This window comes from Ambystoma mexicanum, chromosome 12, assembly GCF_040938575.1.
Source record: "Ambystoma mexicanum isolate Mex_15411 chromosome 12, UKY_AmexF1_1, whole genome shotgun sequence".
Taxonomy (NCBI): Eukaryota; Metazoa; Chordata; class Amphibia; order Caudata; family Ambystomatidae; genus Ambystoma; species Ambystoma mexicanum.
In genome coordinates this window covers 52528081-52553241 of record NC_090936.1, presented here as the reverse complement: position 1 = coordinate 52553241, position 25161 = coordinate 52528081, and the positions used below count along the sequence as shown (strand labels likewise).

The window sequence follows — 25161 nt, the reverse complement described above, 5'->3', positions numbered from 1 at the left end:
AGTAACATGTCAGGCAAAGGATGGGATGCAGAATAACTCTTACACCAAATAATCAGACCGACTCAGGAAGTTGGCAAAGTCCAATTTGACTTTTTTAATATCAGTTGTCTAAAACATGGAGTTACAACGGAAATCGGCTTGAGCTCTCAATACATTTTACATAAAAATACTTCTATACTAAAAATTAATCATAAGTGATGTCATACTAAGTGGCAAATGAGAAAAACCTACGAGGGATTGTGGTTAGCTCAAGGGGAACATCTAAGTATACTTTCTATACACAATCGGGTTGTGATAAGACATCTACTGTCAGGCGGACAACTTAAGCCTGCTTCTAGTGCAATTCATCCTCAACAATTATTAAGTACACAGAATACTATTGGTTCTTAAACTATAAGGCCCTTTGTTATATGACCCTCTGTAATTGGTTGGCAAGCTTGTGCCATGTCTGGAACATTTGGCTCACTAGCAGCACGTAAGCTCATACCCAGGTGCAGGGGGGTGAACTTGACTTCACCTCCCCACCCAATTAGCCCCACATCTCATTGTTCATGCCTCCTGCCATGCAGCCTGTCTTTGAACTTGGCCTTGCAGTAGATTCTCTTCTCTGGGAATATAAGGGAGTATGGGTACGCATTTATCACAGTTCTGGTCTGCATGCCCATCTCCTATTTTCATCCTTGGCTCACGTGACAGGAGACAGCAATTCGGCCCATTTTATAGCATTTCACTGTCTTGAATGAATAAACTTGGTACTCATGGTGTTCTTTCCTTGCACCTTAACGAGGGATATTTCAGCTTCTCGCGTTCACTGTTCTTTGAGGATAGATAACCAGTTCTTGGCTGCCTTCAATCTTGACACAAGACCAGGTAGCCTTTCTCGCTTTTTCCATGCTCCCCGCTAATTCTTTGCTGCAACACAGTTTTTGATCCTTCTTTCTCTGCAGGTAAGAGTTTACTAAAAATGTGATACTGATGTCCAGTACCATCAAATATTATTGTGGCTTCGCGTGCAGTCTCATATAGCCAGCTTCTATGATCACTTAGTCTACTTGCGTTGCTGTATCAGTACATTTATTGAACAGCTTGCCTTTTCATGCAGTGCATCATTCACACATGCAATCTTCTTTTCCACATAGCAACATTCACTCGATTCCTTATTTCGTCATCAGTTTCTATAAGGTCCATACATCATCTTCTTATTATTATCTTCTTAGTGCGTCACTCTCACTTCTTGTGATGTCAACAGCTTCTCTTTCACTTGTTTTTCATATTCCTTCGGGGACCTCTTGTATGAGATTGTCATCTCTTCAGGCATACATCTGGTAGGACTTTCTTAACGGATACCTTTTCTCGAACACTCATCGCAGTATGGCCACAACTACTGGTGTCAAGCATGGTGCAGTTTCAGGCTTCCAACATACATGCAATAGGGGTGCAGGACTTTCTGCAGAGGCATTTGGCTGCTCGTCTACAGATCATTGAGTCTATCTCAAAATTGAGTAAAGCGCAAGTGCAGTCTCATAGGATTATAAGTGAGTCTCAGTGTTAAAGTGAAGATGACCATGTGCAAAAATGTAAAAGATATCACAGTGTAAAATTCAATTATGGCATCTATCTCAAATTTGAGTAAAGTGCAGGTGTAAACTCATTAGGTCCATTGCGAATCTCATGTCAAAAGTGCACATTTTATATATGTACTTCCCCACCAAGTAATACTGTTGTAGTAAATCATCACAGGTGATTTTACTTCAATAAAACAGCGGTGTAGGTCGTCATAGGATTCGACTTGTCTCCTATTCACTTCTAAGAATCTTACGCCTACAACCAATCAACAATGTATATATCCACCTAAAATATGATACAGTTAAACGTAAAGATATACCCACAGCAGTGCTGTCAGAATTGGCAAGCCTGTAGACATGTGATGTTATATACAACCACTGTAAGCCCATTAAATGTAAAGGTCTAAAAAAAACTCCACCAAATGATTAAAATGGATTAAACATACTGGTAAGATGTTGAAATTCACTTGCCTGTTTACTTCCTCGCTTCCACTAGTGCATATCTGGGTGTACTTATCCTGGCCCGGTAACCTCAAGTGGGAGCAGAGGTTTTCAAATGGCTTTGCCACACACCAGAGAATACCTAGAGCCTAGCCTAACAAAAACATATTATGGCCAGTACTGCATTTCCATGACTATGGAAAGAAAAGCACAGACTTGCCACGCACCACAGCCCAGTGTTCTCACCAGAGAATAGTTGAAGCCCAAAAATATATTATGGCCAGTACTGCATATCCATGACCTTGGAAAGAAAAGCCCAGACTTGCCACGCACCAGAGCCCAGAGTTCTCACCAGAGAATAGTTAGAACCTAGCCTAACAAAAATATATTATGGCTAGTACTGCATATCCATGACCTTGGAAAGAAAAGCCCAGACTTGCCACGCACCAGAGCCCAGAGTTCTCACCAGAGAATAGTTAGAACCTAGCCTAACAAAAATATATTATGGCTAGTACTGCATATACAGCACCTCGATGCCTTCCTGGCTGCAAGTGCGCTCTACAAATGTAAATAAATAAAAAATAAATAGAATACTGCATATTCATGACCATGGGAAGAAAACTGGTGTTTAAACAAAATTATTCTGTGGGCTTTCAAAAAAAAAGTCTTAATTCAGCCCCCCATATATATATAAAAGCAAGCATAAAATTAGTATTAGGAAACAACTGGCAAAGTACCAATTTTAGGCCCCCTAAAGCAGATTTAGTCTCATCTGGTAAATATGTTAGAATAGCTGCTGCTTCTCCGTACCTAAACCAGTCAGGAGTCCAATCAGCTCCGTAGTTTGGCTTAACGCTGCCCTTTGGAACTTGGTTTATAGGGCAAAGTCAGGCTTATCTAAGCCCTGCCTATTACCTGCCAGACAATCCTAGCCTGGGGTTTACATTTTAATTCTTGATATAATCAACAAGGTAGCTGCTTTTTTCTTATGGCTTAACGTGATTTTTTTGAGAAACGACTTTGAACATGCTGTGCGAACAAAGAAAATCCCCCCACCGCCCACACATAGCTAGGAATTATTTAAGTGTTGGGCTGGGATTTCCTATATACAAAGTGGCTCAAAGTGCAAATTACACTAAGATGCATGCATGCTTCATAATGGAGAATCGAATCGCCTTTTTTAAATTAATTGTGTTCACTATTCAAGGGCATGTACTGCATGAACTATAAAGAGTGATTGTGACCCTGTATTATAACTGCAGGTGATCGCAAATCCAGCTGAATTCTTTCTTTTTTGGAATACTTTGTGTCACATTAAAACTTGTTGATTTGCGAACAGAGCAGCCTGTTTGCTTGCCAACACATAGCTAACAAGTAAAGGAATCCACGTGATTTTCCTGCGACGGAAATCACTGCATAATACAAAAAGGCTGCATGGGAAATGTACGCTCTACAAAATTGTTCGTACATTTCCCATGCAGACATCCATTAAAAAAAAACACCACATCCATGCAAGAACACACCCCCAACAAACCCCCACTCGAACCCCCAACACACCCCTACACCCCCTACTTACTTTTCTTTCTGACACGCTGTCCGTGCGACGCTGGTTCCCTTTCGCTTCCTTTCTTTTTTTTGTAACTTTTTGTCGGTGAGCTGTAGGGGTGTCCCCTGCACCCTCCGCTCACCATACTTACAGTATAGTGAGCGGGGTGTTGCAGGGGACACCCCTGCATGCTTTTTACTTTTTTTTTTTTGTCGGGCAGCTGCTGGGGTGTCGCCCACAACCCCTGCTCACTATACCTACCTAAAATGCATACCACCAAAGGTTAAAACTTTTGGTGTTCGTAGCTTTGGTGGTATGCATTTTCGGACTTTTTGTATAGGTCGGAACTTTCGGTGTGGTAATTTTGTCCGAAACCATATACAGCATTCTCACTGTGACCTCCACTTTTACTGATCAGTGGAATCGCTCATTTCACTTGGGGGTGTTCTCCTCAGGAGCTACAGAAGAACTTTCAACCTGCTGCTATAATATTTGGCAGTTGTAGCTAACTACCATACCTTTGCTGTTCCAACTTTTTTTTAATAACAAAGCCCTTGAAAAAGAAAAAGATGCCTATCTGCTGTCTCCTGTCATTTTACTTAGAACAATGACTTGTTGCATGATCACCAATCTGGTTCTAGTCTTGGGAGATATTGAGTCAGCCCTCCTCTTTATGAAGACGTACTCTTGAATCACTTGGAAATAATTCTCTTGCATCCTCATACTGCTTGATCTATCGTCTGTCTTTGAAATTATCAACCATTCCATTCTTCTTGACCGCCTGGAAACATCTTTTGCATTAAAGCCTCCAGGTGGATTGCATAATTATTTCTGGACACTGCAATGTTAGTCCGGTCAGCCGTTTTCTTTCCCAGGAGACTATGTTCAATTGTGAAGTTCTCAAAGGCTCCATCCTCTCCCCCTGGCATGTTTAGCATGTGCCTGGCATTCCTAGTTGCTTTCATTTTTCTCTTTTCTTTTCAGTCTTATGCCGATGGCCCCCCAAATCACAATCAAGCTTACTTGGGAACCCCTCGCCAGCTCCTGGCCAGATTGTGACATGCCTCTCACTTGTCCATGCATACAGGTCCAAATACTGCTCATAGAGGCCTTTGAGATCGGTCTCCTCCAGGTCTCTTGTTGTCTAGCATTCATGGCGAAGGAAGCATGGGGCAGTTGCATTAGAGCTGCTGTGGCCTGTTTTTGGAACACCTTACCCGCTTCCGTCAGAGATGAAGAAGGCCACCCCTGTTTCAGGAAAGGTCTAAAGACTCTTCATTCCAAGGAGCTCTTTGACACATTGGCCTAGTTTTCAGCTCCCACTCCTTCAGCCCTTCCATGGCTGACCTCCTTGGACTCAGATCTGTGTGTTATTAACGAAAAATGTAATAACAAAAACTTTTTTAACGAATAGAAAATACCGAAAACATACATGTATTTGGGCCCCCCAAACCTTCTGTTTCCCTATGAATATAACCCCACCCCACCGCCTCCCCACCCGTTTTAATACCTTGCCTCACCCCACCCCCATATATATTTTTAATAAAAAAGCTTTGTGTTTTGTCTGCATTTTTATTCGATAAAAAAGATATTCGTTATTTTATATTCGTTAATATCACTGGATACCCCTGGACTCTACTTATATTCACAGTCTGCCTGTGGAAGTGGACCTAGATAGGCACCCTCTTCGCATAAGAGTCCTTACTCTTACTTCTATGATGATTCCTTCTTCTGAAGTTCCCAGTCCATGAGCACTCTGGTCGGTACCCTGCTTCGAACCTGGATTCAGGGCTCTTCTGTGTTGAGGTTCCTTCCGTGCCCCTGATCACCACCTTCCACTTATCTGCCACAGCTTAGTCACCTTGCACTAACCAGTTGTGTTGCTCCAGGGAGCGACCCTGCGCATTCTTAGCTCCTGTTTGATGTACTGCGGGTGCCTTGATGCTCCCTGCTACTTTTCGTTCCCCCCTCCCCGCACTAAAATGGTCCGAATGCCGCAAGACTGTTAAGACAAGTTCCTCTCCCACTCTACCACCACAAAGTAACTGGGTTTTGTGAGAAACCTGAGTGCATCCTCACGCCTACTCCCCTTGGACCCTCTTCTCAGGTGGTCAGGGAAAGGCCATCGCTTTTGGATCCTGACCCTGGGGGTGAAGATGCGAGGGAGCATCACCTGGGTGGAGGGTCCTTGGAGATTGGGGAGAGGATGTCTGCAGGCGAGACATGGTATGCCCCTTTTCCTTATGACAACCAACCTTACCCTCCTTCATTTCGCCTTCCCCCACACCAAGTCACTGTCATGACAGATGCCTCCTAGAGGGCTGGGGCTTGCACAAGGGAATCTACATGCCAGGGTTTTCTCGACGCACGAGGAAGACTCTTCATATCAATCTTCCAGAGTTGCATGCAGTGTTTTGGGTCCTTAAATCTTTCCTTCCTTAATTCAATAGTCAGGTGGTCTGGGTCTTCATGGACAACACCACCACAGTGTTTTATATACGCAAGCAAGGGGGCATGAGGTCTCTTGCGCTGTCAATGGAAGCCCAGGCATTGTGCCACTGTATGCTGGAACACAACATCTTCTTGATTCCTTTCCACCTGCTAGGTGTTTAGAACACAATGGCGGATTCCCTCAGCCGGGCTGCATTCCTGTCACCAGTGGGAACTCCAGGAATCTCAACTTCGCCGGATCTTGAGTCGATGGGGCACCCCAGAAGTCAATTGTTTCACCACTAATACCAACAAGAGGTGCGTGGCTTTTGCAAGCATGTTCCATCATCCAGAGAGCCTGGAAGATGCCTTCACACTCCCTGTATGCTTTTTCCCCAATCCCCCGGTGGCTCAGGTGTTAAATGTCTTCAAGCAATATTAGTGCAAACTGATTTTAGTTGCCCCTGCTTGGCTGAGACAGTTACTGGTACTTCGACCACCTGGCCCTGTCCTCGGCTCGGCCAGTAAAGATGCCTCCTCTGTGCGACCGCTCCAGGAGCAAAGGTGTAGTGTTAAACCATGACCCGGCCTTTCTAGCCTGGCTCCTACTCTCCTAGAGTTCCCGATATACTGCTGCCACATGACTGCAAGGACATTCTGGCTAGAGCACCCATTGCTTCCACGCTGGCCTATTACAAAAGTACTTGGAAGCGGTTTTCATGCTGGTGCAAAATGCAGGGCCTTGACCCTTTCAACATGCTGCCTAAAGATGTTCTACCATATTTGCAATCCTTGGCCACGATGGGCCTGGCACATTCATCCATCATAGTACACCTGGCAGCTACCTAATGCTATACTTGCTCCTCCTGCAGGTCTTCTCTATGGTCTCATCGTTTGATCAAGGAGTTCTTCAAGGGTCTGTTCTGCTCTTTCCCTCCAGTCAAACGATGGCCCTGGCCTAGGAGTTGAATGTCGTCCTTGCATGATTCATGAGACCTCTTTTTGAGTCTTTAGATAAATCTTCGCTCAGGTTTCTGTCCTGGAAGACTGTGTTGCTGGTCGCCATCATGTCGGCAAGATGTGTAGGCGAGATTTAGGCTTTTTCTGGCAAGTCGCCCTACTTGGTTTTCCACAAATCCAAGGTGGTGCTGCACACTAATCCTTCCTTTGTGCTCAAAGTTCCTTCAGCGTTTCACATCAATGAGCAGTTGATGCTATCGATTTTCTTCAGTTCACTGTCCTCCCCTGCGGAACGCTGGCTGCACTCTCTGGATGTGATGCATGCTTTAAAATACTACCTGCGGTAAGTGTTTCTTCAAGGAGCTTGCCTCCGCCTGTTATGGTTATATGGTACAGCACACTCGTATTATCTACATGAAGGACAACAGATCTTGATCTGCTTACTACAGCGCTTCCCTCGGCTTGCATAATATGTGCTGTATAGCACACCAGGTAGCACTACAACCTTTCCCTGTGAATACAGTACCATCGCCACAACCCTACAGGTTCCTGGTGCCCTAAGCATTGCCATCCATTATAGACACGTGGACTGGGCAGATATGACTTCACAAACCCCCGGCCTATAGCCAACTCAACAGCTTTTGTGTCGATGTCCAGGGATTGTAACGACCGCCACCATCTTTTAACCCCAGAGCCCACCCTGAAGAAGGAAACACCGTCCGAAATGCATTGGCAAAGGGCTTCTGCACAGCACTAATGAAAAATGAAAATTTAAAGAGAAGCCTTCACCCACAATATTATGTGTCTACTTAATTTTTGTACACTATCATGAATATTTACAATATTGAGTAGAGTTTACTACACCAATTGGCGTCCTCAGGTCTGGTGATCATTTCACCAGGCACTTTGTCTTGTAGACTGCTTTGTAATCTATTCATACAGCAATTAATCTATGAAAGATCCCGTGCTGGAGAAGGAGTAAGTTCCTTACCTGTAACTCCTGTTCTCCAGCATTGGCATGTCTCAGATTCACATGCAACCCTCTTGGCCACCCCGGTTATGGCTCTTTGTGGTTCATATTGCCACTTTACGTGTGCTCTTCCAAATCTGAAGATGGCCTCCAGGGGTGGTGGTAATGGAGCCCTTTCCGTTGGCTGTGGACAATATGACCCTAAAGTTACTGTGTTAGAGCACTAAAGGGACAGCAGTTATATTTTTATAAAATAAACTGCTCTATGTTACCGAGGATTCCCAGCCTAACCACGTGAATATTCATACAGCATGTGAATCTATGAAAGATACCAATGCTGGGGAACAGATGTTACAGGTAACTAACATATTCTCTATGTGACACTTTCACATGATAGCGAAAGGGATATGTTTACATTCTCGTCAGTCATTGCAACCATTAAATCATGCATTGACAAAAACTGGTTAAGTATGAATGCTATAAAAAAAAAACTAATGCTGTCAGGCCCATCACCTTCCCTGAGGAAATATACAGCTCTCACTGGAATTCATTTAATTATTCATTGTTTGTTGAGTTCAGATACTTGTCTAAGCACTACATGTTGCCTTCCCATGTGACTAACAGGATTCCTACATCAGAATACACAGTAACGCATTTGCCTGTTTCGTTGCTTTAATTATATTCCCCAGGCTACAGTTCCTCATCATTTCCCACTCTATGATTTATCGGCGCTAGAAAAACATGACACCATGGCGATACCCTGTTTTTGTAGGTAAAGCTATACTTTCAACATAAATTAACTGTTAATCAGCATAAAACACAACTTTTCTAACCGTTAGTCAGTATGCATATGGTGGGAATTGAACATCCTCTGGCAATATGATTTAATAAAAAGTAATTGATATGATCAGGAACCGTTGAAAACAAAGCAGGTAAGACTTACATTGGGTCTAGGTGAGCACTGGGTTCATCAAGGAGCAGAATTTTTGCTTTACCCAGAACCGATCTGGCGAGGCACATCAGTTGTTTGTGACCATGGCTTAGGACATAACCCCCATCGAGAAGAACAAAATCCAGCTGACCAGGGAACTGCTCTATGACATTCTTCAGCCCGACCTGGAAAAAAGATTAAATGGTCACAAGTCTGTAGTTGTAGCTGCAGAGGTATGAATAGTGGTTTATAGGCATGTCACATTCGCGCTAGTCACTGTATTGATGTCAAGAGACAGTTCTCTCAAAAAAGACTTATGGAATCTTAGTCATGGAACATATTTGGGTGTTTATTAGGATTTGCTGACACGTGTTTTGACCATACAGGTAATTTTCAAGGCAATCTATTATCAGGGGCAGGTATACCGCTTTTGAATCAGGAAGGGGAAGGCCCCTATATTAGTATTCTAGATAATTCCACATCATAAACGAGGTTGCCTGGTGGCTGATGCAGTTTTCCTTATCGGTCGATTGCACTCTCTCTCCAGTATAGCTGCAGAGGTCCTCAAATTTCAATTTATCACTATCAAATCTGGCCACAGTGTTCTAAAAATTAAGTTACAGCAGCATTATGAAGTTTCCTAGTGAACATGTGTGAACGTAGATGAGTAGATTGCATGCATGGGTAAGTGGCTGTGACAGGTTTCTACCTTGTCTGTCCCCATGGCCCAGATTTAAAGCATGACACCAGATGGATTTCACTGGTTTTATTAAATAAATACTCAAAAAGATAGTTTAAGGTGTCAGGATGCACAACTCAACAAAATAAAGTGTCTGGCTAGTAGCAGTGTATTTTAGGGACTAATGTGAGGGGAGGACCAGTGGGGTTAGCAATAAAGGGTTGAAAGTATCTAGGACTCACCTTTTACTCCAAAGAGGTTCACAAACCAGGTGCTTGGTGTTCCAAAGTTAAATACATTCCAAAGTCTGGTGACAAGTGCGAATCAAAAGTTCAAAGCTATGTATCATAACTAAAGTTCAAACAAAGTCTTCCCCTTCAAGGACAGTGCTTTATTTCCTTTGTTGGTCAGCAGTAAAGGGATACTCCTCTTGTTCTCAGACCCTCTTCCTAAGATGCAGACTTACCGGGCTCCTGATCCAGTGCTCCCAGGCAGACAGGTGTTTCGCTGACTGTGGACTCCTAGGTCTTTTCCTTAGTGTTCTCTCTTGGCAGAGCGACAGGACTTTCCGGCCAGGCTGGCCGTGCGTTCTGCACTTGCAGACAAATCAGATGCTCCATGGTGGAGTTTGGCAAAGTAGTGAGGCCCTATTCTTTCCTTCCACTCACTTTTCCTTTCAATATTCTCTCTTGCCTTTCGCTAACCCTATGCTGTCTCCCTGTTCTCCGATGTGGCAGCGCTGTTTCATTCGTCCATCCACCTCTACAGTCTCCCAGGGAGGGACTTGGTCCTCTGGAATTTCTCTAGTCTCTTCATCCTTCTTCATGGGGGTGCCTGGCCCTATGCCTCACTGTAGCCAATCACTCTTCCTTTCTCTCTTTTGATGGCATTCACTCTCCTTAGCAATCCTTTCTCTTCCATCCAAGTCCTCGTCTCTAACCTCTTGGTCATCTTTCCTCTGTGACTCACTTCCCTTTCTCCTCTTCCTCCCAGATGTGTTATACGGGTGTTGAAGAAGGTCGCTGACACAAGGTGGCATGGTTTTGGTTATAGACTTTTATTAATGTATACAAATGTTCCTCACTAGCCCTATCTTATAAGAGGGGTTTCCCTGCCTCAAAACGAATACTGAAGAGGTTTGTCAGAATGGCCGTCAAATCGATCTCCACTGTCCTGTGTCACAACCTACTTCTATCCTTCACACTACAACAAAATGATAAACTAACAGAAAGTTCTTTCTTCAGGGGAGTGACTCCCTTCTCCTTCTTCTCAGATAGCGTTCAAAAGAAAGTTCTCCCACAACAAAAATGCCAGGGGGAATGACTCTGTTCCCCTGGCTTGCGGTTTCACCAAGACTTTATACAATTTCACATTCAGGAGAATGGCTCCCTTCTCCTGGTGTCTGCAGCACAACTTTCAGATCAGGACTAAGAGGATGCCTCACTTCTCCCGGTATTACTTTGCACAGTTCACAACCAGGCCAGGGGTAATGACTCCCGGCCCCTGGCTTCTTTAACACAACTCCTGGGTCTGTACCAGGGGAATTATTATTATTATTATAGTGGTATTTATTGAGAGTGGACCTAGCTTCTAGAAGCAACACAGCACTTTACAGAGCTATACAACAATACAGATACATAATGGAGCGCTTTACAGAGGTATACAATAGTACAGATGCATAACAGAGCACTTTTTAGAGGTAATAACAGAACAGATATACAGTGGGTGTAGGATACAGAGGGACATAGAGAAGGTCGTGTGAGGAGCGACGTGTTGGCCTAGGTGTTTAGGAGGAGAGATTCCTTGAAGAGGTGGGTCTTGAGTTCTTTTCTGAATTGTAGGAGCGAGAGGGCTAGTCTCATGCGGACAGGGAGAAGGTTCCATAGTCTTGGGGTTAGGAAGAGAAGGCTTGTTTTCTGGTGCTTTCCTTTTTACAGCAGCAGATTTCAAGTCTGCAAGTGTCCTGGCTTCTGGTGGTGTGCTGTGTACCCCAGAGATGCGGACCAGGGTGATGTGGTCATATGTGAGTAGACCCTTAATGAGGCGTGCAGGGTCAGAAGGGAGAATGACAAGATGCCTTCGAGGAGTGCATTGTCCCCATCCAGGTTGGCTAGACCAGTGCTTGAACAGTGGATCTAAAGCTGTCCGGAGGGAGGAAGGGCTTGAATTTCTGCAGGAGGGAGAGCTGATACCAAGCTGTCTGAGTTCTCTTAGCTATGTGTGTCTTGAAGGAGCAGTGTTTGTCGATGTGGAACCTGAGGGACTTGGTGCAGGTGAGCCTGGGTTTGAAGCCTTCAGATTTAATGGTTGACAGCCAGGTCTGTATGTCTGAGTGTTCGGTGTTGTTGGTGAGGAGTAGGAATTCAGTCTTGAAGGGGCTGAGCATCAAGTATGCACTGGACATCTGGTAAGATAGATTTCTAAATGCTGACCTGGTGGGCAGAGGTATAGGAGGCTAACCTAGTTTAGTGGAGCAGGGGAACCTTCTGGACAAGCCGGACAAATCAAGGTAGCTTGGCGACAGTCGAGACTAAGTGTCAGGAGGGGTGTGAGTGATTGGAAGCCCAGAATGAGCACACACAGTAATGAGCCACAGAATACTCTTAGGTGTATATCAAAAATACATATACATTTATTATAGACCTTATAATCAAACATAAATAACCACAGTAATAGAGAAATAATTACCGCACAAGCGTATCACTATTTAACATATAAACAATCCCTATTGGCCTAATGCAAGATGGGGAAAACACAACCACAACCTGTAACAGAAGGGAGGGTTTAACACAATTATTGCTTTAGGCACTCTTGAGAATCCAAACCCTAACTTTAGCAGTCCAAACCTACGTATTGGGGAGTCTTGCACTCAAAGGTACAGAAGTTTGTTTGTTTGTTTTATTCATTTATAATGCGCACCAGACCCGAGGGTAAGAGGGCACAGCAGTACAGGATATGCCAGGCTTAGGTTACAAGGTAACATAGTTAAACATAATGCTAATAATATATACAGGCCGTGGCAAAATACAGTAAATTATAAACGGGATATTTTACAGGTTACATATACAGGTACATATATAATAGATATATCAGCAAGGTGATGGGGGAAGGGGTACTGACTAGATGATCGATTGCTTCAAGTGGTTAATGTATTTAGATCTGAATTTAAGGTAGGATTTCTCCTCACGGATAGTGTGTGGCAGAGACGGGGAAGCTGGCGCCTCCGGCCTTGGTCAATTTAAATCTAGGAATGATAAGTGTGTTGGCATTGGAGATTCTTGAGGGTCTGGAGGATCTTCTTTCTACAAGTCTATCGGTTAGATATGGAGGAGCCGCATTGTTCAGGGCTTTGTGTGTAAGTGAGGCAACTTTCAGTAGGATTTTGTCTTGGGTTGACAGCCAGTTGTTATTGCGCCTTATCTTAGAGATATGTGATTGTCTAGCGATACCAAGAGCTGCTCTCAAGGCATTATTTTGTAAAAATTTGTATTCTATCTGGGATATATTTGTTGGCCCCAATATATAATGCGTTGCAGTAATCGAGTATAGATAGAATGAGAGCTCTAGCTAGAATCGTGCAATTGTCGTCTGAGATAAAGTGTTTGCCTGCTCTGATAAGCTTACATGTGTAAGCTGTAGCTGAAGCCAGTGACTTTACCTGTTTGTTAAAGGAGAGGGTGGCATCTAGATGGAAACCTAGAATCTTCACTTCCTTGGCTACCTTAATAGTATTCCCGTTGATCTCAAAGGCAGAGTAATCCTGCCTTAGTTTTTTGAGATTAGAATGTGTGCCCAGAATGATTAGCTCTGTTTTGTCATCATTCAGTCATAGACCGTGAGTTGCCATCCATGCCTGGATGATGAGATACACCCTATTTACCAAGGCCAAATCCTTATTGTAATCCCCTGAAAGTGGGAGGAGGATCTCTGTATCATCTGCATAGTTAGTGTAGGTGATACCAAGAAGGTCCAGATCATCAAAAAGGGGCTTAGTAAATATGTTGTATAATGTCGGAGATACACAGGAGCCCTGAGGATTGCCACACAGAATGGGGATCGGGTCTTCCGCATCTGATGGGGAGAACACCCTCATGGTCCTTTCGCTAAGGAAGGATTCCACCCATATTATGGCTTCTTTAGAGAAGTATGCAGCAGAGTTTAGGTGGTTACAGAGGACTTTGTGATCTACGAGGTCGAATGCGGCCGAGAGATCCAAGAGTAAGAGGAGGGCTGTTTGACCTTTGTCTCTTAGCTCATCAATTTGAGCTTTCAAGTCGATGAGAGCGGTCTCGGTCCCATGTTCAGGACGGAAGCCAGACTGTCTTACTCCTAGTAGTTTATGTTCTAGGAATTTTTCTATTTGGGTATATGCAATCTTGTCCAGGATTATTAACAGGAAGGGGACTGTCGTAATGGGGCGGTAGTTAGTATGGATAAGGGGGTCTAGGGATTGTTTTTTTTAGCAACGGCAGTACCCAAGATTGTTTCAGGTTCGACAGCACAGTGCCTGCGGTGAATGAATAATTTACGAGTTTAGCTATGAAGGGGGAGAGTTCTTTAGCGGCATCTTTCATAAATTGTGCAAGGCATAAGTCGCCTTGGCAGTTGGAAGGCTTAAGAGAGAGGATGACTTTCTCCACCTCGCGGATAGACGTTATTGCAAATCTGAATTGGGTAGTTGGTTTATGCTCCATGGAAGGTAGGTTGGCGTTAGATATTGGCGGTTGATTAAGTGCTGCTTTCTTGGCCGCTATTTTCTTTTGGAGCATGGTAATTTTGTTAGCCAGTGCTTGTTGCATCTCTGTGCACCAGGCTTTGTCTTTTGTACATATATCTGGAGTGGGTGTAGGCGACTTCAATTCCTTTAGGATGGAAACAGCTCCCTCATACTTGAGTTGGCTGTGGAGATGCGCTTATTATATGAGATGTGTTTGGCCAGGATAATTTCCTTCTTGTATTGTGAGGAGATTTCTATGAGTTTATTTTTATGGACTTCTGATGGGGTAAGTCTCCAAGTGGATTCGCAACTTCTTTTAAGTTGACGGAGATCTTTCATTTCAGGGGTGAACCATTTATTGAGGTGGGCTTTAGGTTTGCTAGGTCTGAGTTTTAGAGGGGCTATGTTGTTAAGAGTGGTTCGTATTTTTTTTTGTTGTACTCTTCAACGAGCAACTCTGGGTCTAGATGTTCATCGAAGTGCGTTTACAATGCGCTGTTGTGTTTCAAGAGCTAAAATGGTACCTCTTGAGGGGGGGTGGCAGTTCAGGAAAGGGCTTGAGGTGACGAAGAATAAATAAGGTCCCTTTATTTGAAGAGGGTCTACCCTTGCAGACAGAGCGACTTTGGATATTTGGGAATAGCTAGGGAGCGCAGCCAAAGTGAGGAATTGTTAAGCAATTCTCTTGCGTAAAAATGTATTGGTTGTGCCAGGGGCCACCGGTAAGTGAGGCAAGTACTCACCGCCCCTTGGCACAGGTTGGACCAAACTTTGCCAGCTTAGTCGAGATAGCTTGTATGTTCGAGCTCTGCACTTTCACTGTGATCCGGCTTTCAGCGGCTGCAGTACAGAACGATCGTCCGTGACGGGACAGTAGCCTTTTCTCAGCTCACGAAGAAGAGAGGAAGAAAATTCCAATGCAGCAGGCTTCAGGACACTGAAGGGCAGATCAGATAGGCAAAGCACCTACAGCGACGGCCACCACTACGTCATGACATAGGAATCACAAAGGCTTGCAGCATGGTCCACTCTCTCTGTTTGTGACCAAGAGGAGCTAGGGCTTCAGCGGGAGGGGGCCCAGGACCAAAAGCTAACGAGTCCCCAAGTCTCGAGTCGCAACTCGGGACGGCAGCGTTCTTATGTCCTGGGGTAGAGCTGGTCAGTTTACTCGAGAGCCCAGGAACACTTCTGGGAAGGCTCTTTTTGCAGGAAATCAGGAGGTGCCTAGAGTAGTTGTTCCCACTACTCCGAAGAGTTGAAACGCCCTTACAGGCCTTCTAATCTCGATAGCAAAAGCAGGGGTCTGACGGGACAGCAGCGGACTCAAGGTGCCAAACCTTCCAGTGCGTCTCCGGCGGTAGCACAGGTCTGCTTCAGCGTTTCAGGATACTTGGCTCCTTCTGTAGTTCGGAGTGAACTTTAGTAGATCCACCTGGAGTGGATGCAGAGCCCCTTCTCTTATCCAAGATTCGTTTTGTGCTCAAATCTGGGATAACCAATGGAAGATATGTTCTCTTGCATGCACGCCAGGCATGGGCCAGTCATGGGCCAGGGTGGTCTCAGTCATTCAGGCATACCAGACATCCTGGCACCAGTAGTGTGGATTGGGAACAGACAGCCCCAACCCTCTTCCTGGGCACTAGCACATATGACATGTAGGATCCCGCGAAAGATGCGGTTTTCGCAGGAGGCTGCATGCCCAAATAAGGAAGTCCCGGGTCAGGTCGACCGGTGAAGGCTATGGACAAGATGACCAAAGGACAGAACAAAAGACATCGTGGCATAGACATATTCATCACTGGCACCATCAGATACCAAATGCGATAAATGCGGAATGGTTTAATAAAAAGAAGCAAAAATACCAGTAAAGTAAAAGATTAGTCCTCCACCAGTCTGTCCTAGGCACACTTGTATAACCAACAAAACATCCTTAGAGGGTGTCTCGGGCCATCAAATTAAAAGACCCCTGTGCTCGGTTCTGTAAGGTACTTGGTGCACAGATGAAAAAGTTACCAAGAAATGGCAACAGTGTCAAAGACTAAGGGAAACATATGGTCCTCATTACAAGTTTGGCGGTAGCCTTGCTGGTAAAACCGGCAGGCTGCCGCCAAACTTGCAATTATTTCCGGCACCCGCGAATGGGCAATTACCGGGTCATTACGGCCCAGCCGTCCCGGTAATTGCCCATTCGCGGGCGCCGGAATGCATTACTCCCCATTCCCATTTGAGCCCCACTGGGCTCAATGGGAATGGGGAGGTCGATTGCACAGCACCATTGAGAATGATGCCGGTGCATCCGACATGCTCTGCTCGCGGGTGCCTGTATGGCCGCCAGGACAGACCTGGCGGCCGTAATGGCACCTGCAAGCAGAACTCGTAGTTTGCTTATCCGGGAACTACAATACCGGCAAGCTTACTGGTACCGTAGTTCCCGGAACAGCAAACTTGTAATGAACCCAATAGTTTCCCAGTACTGGCAGGCTGAAGGATGTGTTAGTTTCCCCATAACAAATTAGCAAAAGCCCAGGGGAGTGCAGCTGAAGGCTGGGCTCCACTGAAAAAAAGTCTGGTTAGGTTAGTCAAACAAAATCAAAAGGTTTGGGGGAGGGGTCCATAATATGGAGGGAAAATTACACTTAGAGAAATCTTTCGTAACAACATCCAAGACTGGATCAGCGATAGGCAGGTTTTGAGCCTATGGATGTCCTTTATGGTGTCGGTCTTGAGGTATAGCTGTGTGTCATCGGTTCATTGGTGGATGCAGATGTTTTGTGTGGCTAGGAGGGCTCAGAGCGGCTTCATCTATAGATTGAAGATCACTCACTCCACAGGTGAGGGGTAGCATTGGCGATATAGAGGAGTCCATCTGAACAAACTGCTGGGGTGGGAGGAGGGGACAGTAGGAGATAAAAGGAAATTGATGAGGCAATGGAAGCGCCTATCAAAGAGGAGGAGATTGGCCTGAGGGCCTTGGACCATGACGGCACCCATGTTGTAATGAGTACTCTGTCAAAGCTTCTGTTATTGTAAGATTATACTGGAGACAAAAAACGTATGCATTTCACAGTTTTAGCTTGTGGTAGTCCACTCTTATATATGTTTTTTGTCTCTAGTATACAGTATTACAACATGGGTGCTGACTGTCATTACCCTCAAGATCCGACAAATGGGAGTGTTACAATTTGTGCATCTGTGTTTGGAATTAAAAAATATTGAGTCGGCCTACGATCTCCTATATTTTGTAATTTGAGATGACATGTATATGTTGACATTACTGTAGGTCATTGTGATATTACTATAATTGAAGGTGAAACTTATGGCCAAATAAAGTAAATATTTGAGAATGTATACCACACTAATGAAACCGCAGTTTCAACACTATCCGAGTTACCTCAGAAAAAGTAAATGGGCCATTTTATGAAATTGTAGGTAATTACATGATAATTGAATAGAATTGATTTACTCGTAACAGTATAGAGAATGACCATCCCAGTGATGTTTTAAGAATAGCTGAGTTCCAATAGACATAGATTAGTGTACAGGAATGAGTAGTGTTAATATGGCTAACTTATAACTAAAGTAATGATAATTGACGAATAATCATGCTCCCGCACTACGGTATCATGTGACATCGTCATGTGACTATATTTATTTTGATTTATTTAGATTTGTAAAGCGCACTAAGAGCCCAAGGGCATCGAGGCGCTGTATCAGCTTGTCTTTTTTTATCAAGGCTTTTTATATTGCCCTTGGTTAACAAGGTACAAAGAAACTGAACCTGCATATTTTATTTAATTAACTCTTTTGATATAGTGCAACCTGATGTAAAAAATACACACACACGGGCACGTCGATAGCATAACTATAGAAAGGAGGTGTGGTGGCTGTGTGCTTGGGATGCTAGGTTGTGTAAGGGGGTGTGTGGCCAGGTGGTTTTAGGCCACGCATGAGATGCTCCTGTCTGGCAACGCGTGGATGTGCACAGTCACAGTGGCAGAGCATCGGGAAAGTGCAGTGGGGAGCAGGGTAGAAAAAAGGGAGATGCATAAGGCGACATAGTACACACAGAGGGCGGCGACGTGAGCCAGAGAGGAGGTGGAGGGGGTAACACAGAGGGCATAGTATCCATAGTATTGGGTTACAACAGAGAGCAGATGTTAGAGAACAATCTGTATATTCCAGGGAGGTTGAGTTTTCACATTATGCCGATGATTAGTCAGAGCCCTTGAGTGAGATTTCAAACTATTGTCAATGTGCGCGCACGCAAAAACATCACTTGACCGCACAGCGGTCATATGTACCAGTAGGAAGTAGATTAACAAGCCAATGCGGGACGGGGGCTGTTTTCATTCAGCCATGTTCTGGTTCCCGCATCACGCCACATACTTTTTAGGTAAGTTCAGGAGTATGTTTCGGTGTAGTTAGTGAAAAGCACAGGGAAGGGATCACACACCAATCTGATCCCATCTTTCTGAAATTACATTGCAGATTGAGACCAGAAAGGCACTAACAAGGTGGTTGTCAGATCAAGAAACTTGACTTTGTGAGCACATTTCTTTGCTTACAAGATAGGCTCTCTTGTGGATTATAAGTGATTAGATTCACATCTCTAGAATCGACACATTGATGTATGGAAGTACAATGCACTGAGGGTGAGATACCGTGTGTCTTCCAGTTTTCAGTCTAAACAACTGATCCAGTGACAATAAAAGGGGTACAGTGAGACAAGGATACCAGTCAGGTTAGTGTACGCTTTCTCTACACAGAGATTAACAATGTAAAATATTTGACATTATTGGAATTTTTTCTCACAGACACCATTTTTTTACTTTTTGCAGGTTACTCATTGGTAACCGCCACACCTGAGAAAGGGGCAGTTAGCCCCGAAACGCATAGTGAGGGGTCTCTTACAAGCACCACACGTAGGGAACTTTGGTCTCATTAGTGTGGTACCACTTGTAGTGTGACACCAAGCTGTAACCAATTAAGAATTATGGTTGTCTATTAATATTGTTGTTTTGAGGTTAAAAGAACCTTTTCGTGGAGCATGTAATACAGAGATTTTAGTTGATTCTTCATTTGCTTTAAGATAATGTTTTTTTTTTAAACAGAGGAATGCGAAAACTGTCTATTGAGTTGCACTTATGATCTATGCTTTTAAAAAAACGATTTTCTTACTCAATAAAGTACAAAGGAAGAGGTCTTCACATCGTTTGAGTGAAAGTTGGTTCACTCTGTTATGAGTGGTTTTGATGAATATAATTTGCTAGTATATTATCTCCTGTGTGGCCAGGAGTTGACCCGTTATAAAGTTATCAACTAAGTGTACAAACTTTGAGGAAACTAATCTTGTGGCCCTGATTCTATAGACGTCAAGAATATGGTATGACCTAGTGGGTGTGGTTTATATATATCCTATTTACAATTATGTATGGCATCCTACATATGAAAAACTGACAATCTCTGACAATTGATATATCACATGTGGTTTATGTAATATGCATGCTTTACAAATAGACAACCTTGACAAAGCCAGTAGGTTTGGATTAATATGCTAAAAAGCTATTCTGTGATTACAAACACACACGCGCGCACACACACACACACAAACACAAGTGCATGCGTAGGATGGGAGAGGGCCAAAGGAGGAGGGGTCAGACAGATAGGGTGGGGGCAGGAAATGAAGTAGTCAAATTGTCATTTAATTAATGGTATAAAAGCAAACCAAAAAAACACTAACAAATGCCACTGTCTTTTTTTTATACTTGTATTTATTGGTTTTACATAGAAATCAACATCAAACAATATAACATCCCCTTCGCCCTCCCCCCTCCCACCCCGGGGGGTTCATGGCATTGTGCTTTCAAGGATTTCCTTTATGCATTGAGAATGTCTGATACTTTGATGTTATGGGGGCACCATTGTTCCATAAAATCTGACTGGAGAGAATGCAGAGTCCCTTCCCATTCCTTTGCAAACGTCCCTCGTTCCTTGGATTATGTGGGTGATTTTCTCCATCGTTACCTGGGCCCATACCTTCTGTAGCCAAGTGAAAGTCAACAGGGTGTTTTTATTCTTCCAGTTCTGGGCAGTTGTTGTCCATGCCGCAATGAGAAGTCCCATAAAGCTTCTCCATTGAGATTTATTGTATAGCCTTGTTATCTCATCTCTAATTCCGCACAGCCACACCCCTTCTCCAATCAGCCCCACATCTGCGAACATTTTACCCGTCTCACCCTTGACTTCCTCCCAGAAGGGCTTGATGCCTTTACAATCCCACCAAATATGTTTCCATGTTCCTACTTCATTGCAACCACTCCAGCATTGATTAGACATGTTCGGGAACATAGAATGCAGTTTTTCAGGGGTGTAGTGCCATTGTGTCATTATTTTGATCCACATTTCTCTGGTCTGTGCCTAGTGGGTCATTTTAGGGATCATTTTCCATAGATCCTCCCACTGACGTTTCGTTGGTTCCTCCCCTAGCGTTCTGCCCCACTTAATCATGTATGACCATTTCATTTCCTCCTCCTGTGAGTTTATGAATTTATACAGAGTCGACACCTATTTTTTTGCCCCTGTGTTGGAAATGATGTATGTCTCAAACGGTGTAAGAACCCTAGTTGCTGCTTTGGCGATGATCGGGGAGTTTAGCCAGTGTTTCAACTGCTCGTATCCATATTTGTCACCTTTTGAGGGAGTTGAGCATGCTATGCATGATTCAAGTGACCTGATTTTTTTGTCCACGAACATTTCGCCTATTTTTGTTATGCCAGCTTCCTCCCAATAATCGTATGCTCCTTGTTCCATCCCCGGTGGGAATTGCGGGTTCCTGCAGATGGGCGTAAAGGGTCCCAGCGTTGTAGACATTATACCTCTCCGTGTTTGGCAATCCCATGCCTCCAACGTGGTCTTCATTATTTTGCTTATCCCTAAATCACGTGTCTGTGTTGTCTCTGTTTCCAGAGAAGCTCTACCAGTGGGGTTCTCGTGACTGCCCTGTCCTGTTTGGCACAGATCTGCTCCAGGTTCTCCCCCAACCACTCTCTCAGCACCTTAAGCTGCGCCGCCTGATAATATTTCTTAAAGTGGGGAAGCACCATCCCCGCTTCCCTGGTTGGTGCCGTGAGGACTGCCCTTGCCACTCTCAGAGTTTTCCCTTTCCATATAAAGGAAGAGACCAGTTTCGTTAGAGTTTTGAAGAACGTACGGGGGACGCCCACCGAGAGAGCCTGAAAATAATGCAGCACCCTTGGGAGGATAGTCATCTTAACTGACTGAATCCTACTCCATCAAGAAATCTGTAGTGGTTTCCATCTGCCTACTTCTCTACAGATGCTTGCGAGGAACCGCGGGTAATTTTCCCCATATGTTTGCCCAATTTTCTGAGGTACTATTATTCCCAGGTATTTTATCCCCTTTTCTAATATCTTAAGATCCAATAATTTAGCTTCCCCATATATCTTTGCTCTGTCACCCGCCAGGATTAAGATTTCTGATTTTTTCCTATTTATCTTCAGACTCGAGATGGCCCCAAAGTCTTCTAACTCCCCCACCGCCGCTGATAATGTGGATTCGGGATCTTCTATCGCTACATATCATCCGCGTATGATATCACCTTGTGTTGCTGTCCTGCCATATCTATCCCTCTAATGTGTTCAGATTCCCTTATTTTTATCAGCAGAGGTTCTAGGAAGATAGCGTACAGTAATGGGGAAAGAGGGCAGCCTTGTTTCGTCCCTCTTGATATTAGTACCTTATCAGTTACCTCGCCGTTAATGGCTATTCTACTGGATGGGGAGTTAAAGTTTGCTCTGATTCTCGCAATATATTGGTCCCCAAAACCCATGTACGCTAGAACTCTAAATAACATTGACCATTCAACCCGATCAAAAGCTTTCTCGGCGTCTATCGATAGCAGTATCGCTGGGGTGTTAGTTATGCCAATTTTTTCCACTAGGTGAATAAGCCTCCTAAGGTTGTCATGGGTTTGCCTACCGGGAATGAAGCCTGATTGGTCCATACTGATCTTCGTGTAGATTTTCGCATCTAGATTTATCAGGGATATTGGTCTATATGATGCGGGGAATGTTGGATCTTTACCTGGTTTGTGGAAGACTAATACTTTCGCTTCATTCATTGTGGGGGTCACATTACTGCTATCTTTAAATGAGTTCAGGAGCCTAGTCAGGACTGGGGTCAATAGGTCTGAATATTTTTTATAAAATGGGGCCGTAAAACCATCTGGACCTGGTGCTTTATTTACTGGGAGTCCATTTATTGCTTTTTTAACTTCCTCTTCGCTAATTGGGTTCTCTAGGGTCTGTTTATCCTCCTCAGAAATCCGGGGGATCGGTAGGGATTTTAGATAGGAGTCTTTGGTGTCTACGTTAGGACGCTCTGTGGAGTAGAGAGTTTGTTAGTATTCCCTCAATGATTCCCCCATGTCCTTGTGCGCGTTTGTATGTCCCCTTCCGCATTACGCATGGCCTTAATTGTTGTTTCTTTCTGTTTCGCGCGAAGTTGTCTCGCTAAGAGTCTGTCTGGTTTGTTCGCTCTTATATAATATCTCTGTTTCAGATAAAGTAGGTTCCTTTCTGCATCTTTTGTGTGCAACATCTCTAGCTGGCCCTGTGTATGTTTCAGCAATTTTTTTAATGTCTTAGTGAGGTGTGACGACATTTTCTCTTGGATATCTTCGATTGTTTTTTCCAACTCCTTTTCCCACATATACCTTTGCTTTTCCTTCGCAATTTTCAGCGCCATCATCTTACCCCGTATAACTGCTTTAAACGCATCCCAGACTGTGCTCATAGTGACTTCCCCAGTGTCATTCTGTGTGAAGTATTCTTCTATCATTTCCCTTATGGCATCCCCGGTTATCGGGTCCTGGATCAGATCCAGTGGAAGCCTCCACCTCCAGAGCCCATTCTTTTTCCCCGGAAGAGTCAAGTCTAGCCATAGTGGTGCATGGTCCGAGGGCGCTATTGCTCCCTTTTCTAACCCTTGTATCTTACCCATGAGACCCCTCGATATCCAGAAGTAATCAATCCTGGACATGGAATTGTGAACATGCGAAAAGTATGTATACCACCTTGGCTCCCCATTCAGCTCCCTCCACACATCATTCAAGGCCATGTGGTCCATCTGTTGTTTAAGATGCTTTGATGGTGCCACATGGTCGTGTATGCTCCCCGTACTTCTGTCTAAATGTGGGTTCCAAGCCATGTTATAATCCCGTCCCATGATCACCTCCCCCCTCGCAAAGTCTTCTAATTTCCCTAACACATCTCTGAGGAAACCATCCTGTCCCTGATTGGGTACATATATTGAGGCAAGGGTAACACGATATCCCTCTATCTCCACATTGGCGAAGGCATATCTTCCTTCTTTGTCTATGACTGTGTCCATCAGTTTAGTGTCTTTCCCTTCTTTCAACGCAATCAGCACCCCTGCTTTTTTTTCATTGTCGTTGCTTGTGCCCATATTATAAACCCTTTTATGCGTGTTTTCTGCTTGTCCCTGGTTCTGATGCGGGTTTCTTGAAGTAGCAGAACATCTGCTTTTCCTCTTTTAACCTGTTTTTCCAGCTTCACCCTCTTCGTTGGCAGATTCATACCCCTAATGTTATAGGTTAAGATGCGTATCATCCCCATTCTGTTATACGTTTATGCATTGGCTTTGAGTCCCCCTCTGTGCTTGACACCTTTCATTCATGCCCCCGTCCCCCATCCCCCTTCCCCTTAACTTCCCACCCCAACAGTGAATTGTAAACCAAACAAACTTTCCCCCGAGCAGGGCGAGGTTCCTACTGATGCTAGGGCGTTGCGCCCTTTGCTCCCTACCCTCCATGCCCTCGGGGGTATTTTGTGGGGAATCCTAAACCCCACTATTCCATCTGTCCTTACCGTGATCCAACCCGCTGGGTCTCGACCGGACCGTCGTCTGCATACTGTTCGTGCAGCTCCGTTCTCACTCGTCCCCCCTCACCCCCATTTGGGTCTTTATTTCAACAAATCCGCACTAACGTCCATAGTTCATTTATTTTCTGAGTTTCTCATGGTACTTTTCTCCTGGACTCCCTTCCTGCATTTGCCTTCTTTTGCTTGGTTGACTCCCATCCCTCTGGTTTCCTTGTACGTTCCCTCCTAAGTGTAGACTCCTCCCGTTCCAACTCTTCCTCTTGAAGTCCCAAGACATCACATGGTCTTTCTCCCGGTGCCCCAGTTCTTCTCGGTCCTACTCTGTGGACTCTGTCTATTCCAATATCTTCTGCGTCTTGCACTCCCAGGATATCTCTGAACACCTTCTTCAACGCCTCTTTCAAATCTTTATCGAGTACTGATTCCGCCATATTCTTGATATAGATATTGGAGCGTCTGGAGCGGTTCTCCAAATCTTCACATTGTATTTCCAGGTTATGGGTGAGTCTTACCAGATGCTCTTGTGTTTCATTTGTCTGTTTCGTATCTTCCTCAAGACTCTGAAGTGTTCTCTCCACTATGTCAGTTCTCTCTTCTAAGCTGGCTATATCAATTTTCATGTCTTGCACCACTTGTTTCATTTCGCTCTTCATAGTTGTGAATTGTTCTTGTACTGCAGACATTATCTTTTCTTGCAAGTCCATAAACCAGGTTTGCATGTCTGCTCTTGTCGCTGGTTGTTGTTGCTGAGAGTGTCTCGCTCTCCCCCTGAGGATCCCCCTGGGTTTTCCCTCTTGATTGCGATGAGCCCTCTGCTGACCACATTTGCAATATGTCCGCGTCCTGTCTCGTGGATTGTGGCATTTGTTGGGTGGCATACCCTTCCCTTTAGCTCTTGACATGGTAGAGTGCCTTTACCAGGATGTTGATGGGGCTTCAACTCCCTCCTGCTGCCCTGTTGACTGACCTGCCACCTGTTGATTCCTCGTCAATGCTTGT

General features: G+C 44.4%; 1 protein-coding gene across 1 annotated transcript in view; it reads right to left on the bottom strand.

The window, feature by feature from the left end:
• The window catches only part of CFTR (CF transmembrane conductance regulator), a 1072657-nt gene that overhangs the window by 31655 nt on the left and 1015841 nt on the right, over positions 1 to 25161 (bottom strand). Inside the window, exon 25 of the mRNA XM_069627944.1 lies at positions 8856 to 9028. Coding sequence (XP_069484045.1) covers positions 8856 to 9028 — 173 coding nt within the window. The remainder of the gene's footprint in view (positions 1 to 8855; positions 9029 to 25161) is intronic.